Source organism: Galleria mellonella, unplaced genomic scaffold, assembly GCF_026898425.1.
Source record: "Galleria mellonella isolate WM207_F2 unplaced genomic scaffold, CSIRO_AGI_GalMel_v1 utg172, whole genome shotgun sequence".
NCBI lineage: Eukaryota > Metazoa > Arthropoda > Insecta > Lepidoptera > Pyralidae > Galleria > Galleria mellonella.
Genome location: NW_026442015.1, coordinates 6071135 through 6080692, shown reverse-complemented (window position 1 = coordinate 6080692; position 9558 = coordinate 6071135). Strand labels below are relative to the sequence as shown.

Sequence of the window (9558 nt, the reverse complement as noted above, 5' to 3'; positions counted from 1 at the left end):
ACCAATAACTATCTATATCACAAAGCGTTACTGATTTATATATAATTTATATAATATTAAAAATAGACAAAAATATTATTTACGATTTAAATCAAATTGTATTACTTATTACAATGAACGGAACGCATCTGACACACTATTTGGCGGGAACTGGGCGCACGTGACGCCATCTTTTATTTAATTTGCCGCGCTGTTTAGTAACGGAGATTTGGAATTGTCATAATTACATTTATCGTTTTATTTATGAGCGGTTATTTTGTATATGAAATGGCAAATTTCATGCTATGGTTTTTAATTTTATTCAAATGCGATACGGACGGGATATTAAAATTGGAAGGGATAATCAAAACCAGTTTTCTAAATTGGATTTGTAGGCGTGAGAAAGAAATCAGACTTTTTTTTAAATGAAAATTTAAATCTCATAATATACTTATATTGCATCTAACATATTAACTAAAAAGACGGAAATAAAAGAGAGAACTTAGAATGCAAATAAGCTGACGGACCACCTGATGGGAAATAGTAACCGTCGCCTAAAAACGTGAAGTACCATGGACATAACAGAGTATACTGTTTCACCCATGATACCCCCATACATTGCCATTATTGAGGACTCAGGTGTTATTCCTGTGTACCTTGTAAATATCCTACCTTTCAAACCGAAACACAGCCATGCAAACACAACTGATTCACGGTTGAAACACGAATGGGACAGAGTACCCAAGCAAACGACTTTTGTACAAAGTCTCCCTCTGGTAAAATTGTATTTCGCATGCATATAAAGAATTATAATTTAATGCAGACATATAAGTTGTGAACGCATTTTTATTAAAAGCATTGTGTGTGTTAGGTAAATATATATAAATATATATGTATTTAGGTATATTATACTTATCATTTGAACTACGTACTAACGTAGGTCATCTATCAAATTTTGCGTACACCCTTTGAACCGCTTAGCAAAGAAAATAAAAATATTTTTTCAATTACTTCTATTGCAGTATATGTGGGCCAATAATAAGTAAAATTATTCCAAATTTCAAATCGATAGCATTAAAAGTGACTGAGGTATAGCGCTGTGACAAACGGACGGTCTGACGGTCGAACGGACAAAGTTGCGCAAAAAAGTTTTACCTTTTTATTTATTTATTGGAAAACCAACAGCTTACAATTTTTAGCTTAAAATAACAACTATTTATACATATAAAAAGCCGATAACAGATTTTCACTGAGTTAGCGATATAAATTTGTCGTGGCTGGAGTAATTATTAAATTTAGAAGGAAATAAAAAAACTACACTGTAGTACATCATAACAATAGTTACTATTTTGTGTGTGCGTGTGAAAAAAAAAAAAGAAATAGATTAATATTTGTTTCTTAAAAAAAATACTTTAAATACTACAATATAAGGTTAAGATTGCCAAGATATAACAATTTCAGACAAATATATACCTTATTACCAGTTGTTGTATAAGTTTCTCTCTCTGCTTTCCGTATTGCGTATATTTGTAATTAATTTTAAGTCCGCAATATAAGGGGTACATTTGTAAAAGTATTTAAATGTATAGTTTTGATTTTATTACGTAACCATAATGTCAACTTATAAGTGTCGAGGGAAAAAGGATTGTTAATAATAGGGACATAATTACCGCATTGTTAGCAATATACCCTATCAGATCGACCTCCACACGGTTCCCCTGGGAACCATCGTTTTTAATTCTTGTGGAATTCATCACGATGGGGTAATTGACCTGCCTTCATCCTCACTTATCTTCTCTTACTAGTACCCCGCCAGCGTGTCAATAGCACAAGCTGAGTTATTATTCCTTTAAAAAAAAACGAATAAGTATTTTAAATCCACGACAAGTGTTTAAAATAAATAATAAAACAATCACATGCATTTCAAAAGCACTTGCGTTACTTCAGTTTATTTTTTAACTTTATAAGTGCACAATGCGAAAAGTTTCACTTGAAAATTGGCGAATTGATCCTTATCTAAAAATATCTGTAAAGACATTTTTCTTTATCAACTGTTGTACCATTGTGTTTTAGCGGCTCATTATTACCGATAATCACAAACGAATGTTTAATTCCATGGAATTCATGGTTTTCACAAAAACCGTTTAAAATGAAATAATTAGAATGCCATCTGTCTTTAAGTAGTAAGAATTTATTATTTTTATTATCACCATCTATTAACAAATAGTTGTAGCTATTTTACAAAAAAAACTTGATAGTTCTTAGAATCTTTGCAAGATGGCGGTAAAAAATATTTATTCAAGAAAATTTTCAAATACCTACTTAAATATTTAATTATTAATGTAGATTGTTAAAAAGATGAATATTATTTTTCCATCTCAGTGTTTGTATAGTACTACATCCTATGTGCTATTATTTGACGAAAAAGTTATTTTTTACGATTAAAATATATATATATATATATATATATATATATATATATATATATATATATATATATATATATATACGGAATACTTTTCATACGTTAATCCAACTAAATAATAAAATACAACGAAATAATTATTTTTTTTTGTTATTTAACAAAAAAACGTAGAATTAATGTTAGGTAAAATTTAAAGACAGAAAAAAAAAGAATAAAATAATGGAAACAAGCATTTATTTCAATATTCATTATAATAAGCAATATTCAAACATCCTATTCACAACTTCCATCTACCAACTTTGGTCAAGCAAACGTGGTGTATCAACATTCACCGGATATTACTTACATTAATTGGGCATTATTCATAATGCCCATATACCATGCTATACCGTGCATTACATTTCCATGTGCCATCTTTGACGGGAATCAGGCATTAAATTAAAAGAAAAAAGTTATTAATAATTTCGAAAGCTATACAATTACACAAAAAAAAAATATTAAATACAAAAATAAAAAGACGATTATGATCACTTAATTACAGTAATATATAAAGAAATACACAAATGCAAATACGTTATTACAATGTATTAACAATAAAAATAATAATGTTTTTAAAACAATCCAAATCATATACAAACAGCGAACTAATGACCAGAATTGACTAATCAAAAACAATTTCACACATTGCCAATTGTGTTCGGACATTGCCCGAAACCCGCCGCGGTCAAAACTGATAATAAAAATCAACCGTTCAATATAGAATTATTAATAACGCGATGAGATCGTAACACTAGAGTTAATGTGTACACTCACCATGTGAGCGTATTGGATAAATAATAAAAACTATAGCACGTAATGTACTCTGTGGATTCCCGTACAATAACAGATAACCTACTGAACAAGTGATCGCTGCGTTAAAGAGTCGACACTGTCTTCATATTGATGAAACAGGAAAATGAATTTATGCAATCCTTTAGAAATACCAACATTAAAAAATAATCATACTATTTATAAAACATCACTGTCTACAGTATTATCTAGACTAATTAATAAAGTTAAATTTACAAATCCGATTAAATGGTTGCATAGATTTGAAACACAAACTTTTATCTGTGAACTGAAGCGTGTATGAGGTGAGCACATTTAAAAAAAATAAAAAATTGTCCAGAGACAATTCTGTATCGCGAATCATAGACTATAATAAAAAAAAAAAAATCCAATAGTTTTTTATTATATTTATAATCAAAATCATCCACCGTCAAAGTATATTATTTTCTATTCACATTACATTAAAGACTATTTTACACTGTTTCGAATTTTCAAGTTTCACACTGGGATATCCACAGGGTGACATAAATATTAATTACAAATAACTGATATACATTTATAAAAGGCTTATTTACTAACAAGTTTTACATACATACAATATAGTTAGGGTTGTCTCCCACATTGACCATATATTTAATTATTAAGAGACGTAAGGGTGACATTATCACGATCTCGAGTCAATTTTGTGGCATTTCATTATAAGCAATTCATGTAAGACATTATTTTAAAATGTATTTAATAATTACATTAAACTAAATATGAAGGTAGATCAAAGTGTAAATATGAATCATAAAATATCTCGTTCTGTCTTCGTATGGATTAACGTAAGCTTTACTATTCACAGAACATTCTGCCGATTTTTTTTACATGTCCATTGAATGATTTTGAAATAATGTCTTAAAATAAAGTGATTATAATGAAAAACGACAAAATTAAAAAAAAAAAAAAAACAATTACACCCGTAACATAAATATCAACAATTAATCTCATCTTATTACAATTACAAATTAGTAATGACAAACGAAATGTTGTTTGAACGTTCAATTGTTGTTACATTTTGTTGTTGCAACATTCAAACGTTCAAGTTTGTTGTTGACATTGATGCTACAGACACACAATCGCTCACTATTCCATTTCACTTAACAACTAATAATATTCAATTTTTACACTTATTTTTATTATTATAAATATTAGATATATTTATTACTAAATATAAAAGAAAGCCAAGTGTGATCCGAGCATTATAACGATATTAAAAATGCCTAGTAGCCGATTGTAATAATAAAATAAATTTATATTAATTTGAATTACATATAAAAGTCAACATTGCTTTTATATATATAAAAAAAAAAAATTACATTGATTAAAATAAATGCACAGAATTATGATAGAATATATATTTTTATTTTTATTGATATTTCAGAAGCGGTATGCCAAAAACAAGGGCACGACGACCCTTCCACGGTAGCGCCCTCTGCAGAATATTTTGTGTAGGTAGACTTCGTTGTAGACGACGGCTTCTTATTTTTTTAAAGTATGAAAATAGTGAAAATGAATTTGGAATTAGTCAAATATGAATTCAAAAAAAGTGGATAATGTTAGGATGACCACATCGCAGTTGCGTGTTACTAAAATTTAATCACTGGTTAATTTGTTTTGTAAAGTTACACTGTCGAATGCAGAATGTTTAAAAGTAAATGTTTATATGTATATTCAGGGGGAATAAATGAAATTAAGTCACTTTTGAAGTATTTTTATCACTGGGATTGATTCTGAGGCGCCTATTTTATAAACTAACCTCTTAATTATTTAATTAATAATTTTAGTAAAATACCATTTTATCATAAACTAAATAAATGATATAATTGACTTAAACTTATTGTAGGTGAAAGCTTACAGGTAATATGAGAAGCTAAGGCCAGTTTGTCTTTACACTCAAAATTTTATGTTTTTTATCATCTAATTAATTGAATTAAACGTACCTTTATGAAATATCCTATAAACATATCTAACAAGTATTTCGAAGCGATAAGACAAGGATCACGCTTGACCTTACAACAGTAATTTTAAATTATTACCTATATATAAAAGCTGCCTAAATATAATTTATATGCATGACAATTGCTTAAAAAGGCGCAAGAAATATCATCTTTAACTTATTAATTGTAACAAAAAGTCTATAAATTAATCTATTTATTTTTGAATTAATCTATTTTTTTTTTTATTTACGCCAGCTGACAAATATATCTATGGATTATCGATTCATTTAATTGGAATGTTTGGTACAAATAATTATTATATCTCGACTGAAATTGCATCCCAATTGGGCGGTATATACATAAACAACGGACTATTCAAAATTTTCGCAGTTTACTACAATTTAAATGATTTTTATCGTGTTATATTCTATATTCGAGATGTCCACGGTCAAGGGAAGATCGAACCACCAATATTCGACAATGTGTTATAACTACCCTAGTTTCTGCCTACACCAATGGGCGACAGGCGTGACTGATACTAAGTATGAAAGAAAGAAAGATACGACATATTTTTATTCAAATAAACTTAGATTTAAGCATTTTTCAATATTCAATTCTTTCATTACCGCCCATTTGGAACGCAAATTCATCCGACAAGAACAGGGCAAGAAAATCAGCTGTTGCTTTTTTAAAAAAAAAATGTTTAACAATATAAAATAATGAATTTGTGTGAATACAAACTACTAAGCAGTATCAGTACATAAACTATTATTGCATTTATATAAGCAACTGTCACGCACACATAGAATATTATAACTAAACCGAGCAAATATCACATCGAGAGAAATGGAAGATTTTATAGGACAGTTTCTACTATAATTAATAATAAAAATTACAATATAACGCTACACTAGAGTTTTTATTTTACAAGTAAATTCGAAAAAGCACAACAGATCACATAGTTTCACTTCTAATATTACAGTCAAGGCACTTGCGACATATATTTAGGTTGTATTACTGGTATTTTGTCTTTGAACGTCAACAATACATATGGCAATGATATTTTAATAATAAATTTATAGTGTTGCCACCATTAAAATTGTTTAATATATACCAAAATATATATATTACAGTTACGGTATCTATATATTAGCATAATAACGAATAAATTAAATTGTACAATGCGAAAACTCTAAATAAAAAAAACCCGTTCGAAATTAATGTAGGTATCATACAGAAATATATATATATATATATATATATATATATATATATATATATATATTGAAATATATCACTGTATACATAATTATATTTTGTAACAATTACAATTTTAAAAACTATATCTAATTTAAGGAAAACATTTCTAATTTACCATTTCTTTATATAAAAAGATTTATTATTAAAATATCATTGTATTGTAAATCCAAATATCTCAAGTTCGATTGTACCTAATCATTCGAGTCAAGTTACGTCCCTAGGTGACGTCATTACGGCGTGACGTCACAGGTCGCGATGACGTCGCTTCATCGACCACGAACACAGTACATATCTAATCACGTCCAAACCCACGAGCGGCGGACGACGTATCAAAATCATGGTGCAAAATGAGCGCTTTCATAATTAAATTCCCACCACGACACCATGGTGTGTACGCTATAAAAACGTCACCAAAAAAATTCACATACATCTTGCTCTGCTATTATATCGCAACGGTAGAATCATACAATATCGTGTCGTGTTAAGATAAATTACAAAAGCGCACACAGGGCGAGATAGTCAACCCTAATGTCATTCATTGAATAGAACAAAAAAAAAAAATACATGTCATTCGTTGAACCAAAAAAAATAGATATTACGAAATTCAGTGACTCCATTTGAACGATATCTTGTAACACTTTCTAAAAAAAAAGGTAAAAACTGTTTAAAAAATAACCGTTTTTTTTTTGCAAACGAATACTCAGATGGATCAACTTATGTGTCGACGAATTAGAATTAGGCGCTGTTCACACATTTCCGGGTACGGGCTTCATAAGTGTTCGTCAGGAATGGGGTGAAAGGTGGCTTGCGTTATTTTGTATGAATTGGATTACAGTTTTGCGGTACGCACATCTAGACGCCTGCCAAGTCATCTGGATTTAGTATGCCGGGTTGCGGTGTGAATGAGACGGAATTCATGAAACAAACCTTTTATTATATCTTTTTTTATATTCAAATTCTTTTTTTTTTTAATGTTTTTCGTACGTCATATTGTTCTTTTGCCGCTTTATTAATTAATAGTCAGTTTATCATTTGTGGGTATTTTTTTTTTAATAAGACGACATATTCTGAGCGAGCAGTACTTTTTCACGGTACGTGTAAAGAATCCAATGTTACCGGACGAAAGGAACACGTCAGGGGAAAGGCCATTCTATGTAATCTAATAAATGAATGCGTTTGTTTTGCATTAAACAAGAATATCCTGATATGTGATGGGTTAAACAAACACTGAATTCTCTGTTCTACCACTAGATGGTGTGACAATCTAAAAAAAGACTGGGGAATCCGTGGATGCAAGTAGTTCAGGACTGTTCCTTATAGGGGTGTATGAAGAAGACATAGGTTCAGCAATGAACAATTAAAGGCCTTTTTTTATGCAACTTAGAATGGCAAACAAGCTGACGGCCCTGATGGAAAGTGGTAACCGTCGCCTATACACGTGATTAGCATCACAGACATTACAGAATATACTGTGAGGAAAACTGAAATGATAATTATGATTTATCTGTCTCTGAAGATATATTGAATCAGATCAATAACCTGGAGCACAGAAATTGCTAACCCAGAAACGTGTGAATAGTGCTTTACACCAATATGCTATTATAAAAACATACATAATGCAACTTATTCACTTATGCATACTTCTATTTGAAGGTGTATCATTATTATATATTTATTACAATTTTATAATTTTAATACAGAATTATTATTCATTTTGGGAACACAATCAATTATTTTTAATACTGGCATATTTACCATTCATTGCCACACTCATAAGCATGCTTATTGGGACACAAGCATGCAAGAGAAACGGTCAAACAATTTGGCCCTTATTTATAAAACAAAATTATACATCAAAAAACCTAAATTCGTTATTGAGGTGTTTTTTTTTCTTTTTCTTTTACGTTATTTTTCCATTTGTTAAAAAGTAACAGAACAATGTTTTTTTTTTTTATTAAAAGACGGTTCGTGTCTTGGGCTGAGTATTTACTGTGAGCATTGGCATCGTGTTACATCATTACAACAACATATAACAATGTTACATGACTGAGAAATATGCTAATGTAATATCGATTACATTACATCAACTTGATGGTGGTGAACACCCATGGTTATGGTGTTGTCTTTTGAAATATTTGTATGAATATTATTTATACTTTGTCCAGGTGAGGCGTCGTTTTACGTCGTTCTTACGAATATAATGCTTCATTATTAATGGCCCTCAAAGATTCTTGATTCTACGATCTCTGACACTGAAAATGACAAATGGCATTTAAAAACATACTTTTAAATTTTAATATATTCTTTAATGCACTTAAACAATACTACGACGATTAGTTGCAACTTGTCCCATTCGTGTTTCAAACCGTGAGAGAAAATTGTGTTTGCATCCTGTGTTTCAGTTTGAAAGGGTGGTGAAAATAATGTAAATACAACAAACACAAATTGTGAATTTATAAATAAATAAATACTGGGTACAGAGGAATATATATACATCCGAGTCATCAATTGGAATGGCAACGCCTTGAAGGAAGGTAACATGGGCGAAACAGTATACTCTGTTATGTCCATGGTACTGCTCATGTCTACAGGCGACGGCTACCACTTTGCATCTGGTGGGCCGTTGTTTGTTGTTGCTTGTTTGCCATTCTAAGTTGTATAAAAAAAGAATTATAAAAATATATTTTACATCAAGTCAACAGATGGCATTTTTGCTTACAATTAAATACAATCTATACTTATAATAAATCTGTAGAGTGGTCAATTCTGTACATGAAACATATTTCCAAAATAACTATCAGGGGGTGATTAGTGATCGATACTGATGCCAAAAATGCAATCACTAAATTTTTTTCTGTCTGTCTGTGTGTATGTTCGTTATTGAAACAAAAACTACTCGACGGATTTTAACGAAACTTGGTACAATTATTCTTTATACTCCTGGGCAGGTTATAGTATACTTTTCATCACGCTACGATCAAATCGAATGCTAGGAACAGAGTAGTGAAGGGAAATGTTAAAAATGTCCACCTGTGCGACGCCGGGACGGACCGCTAGTTAATAAACAATAATTTATATACAAGAACC

At 30.0% G+C, this 9558-nt stretch overlaps 1 protein-coding gene across 1 annotated transcript in view; it reads right to left on the bottom strand.

Moving 5' to 3' along the window:
* Positions 1-2621: 2621 nt before the first annotated feature.
* LOC113510538 (wee1-like protein kinase) overlaps positions 2622-9558 on the bottom strand; it is a 29519-nt gene continuing 22582 nt past the window's right edge. Inside the window, exon 12 of the mRNA XM_052893046.1 lies at positions 2622-8723. Coding sequence (XP_052749006.1) covers positions 8693-8723 — 31 coding nt within the window. The 3' untranslated portion in view covers positions 2622-8692. The remainder of the gene's footprint in view (positions 8724-9558) is intronic.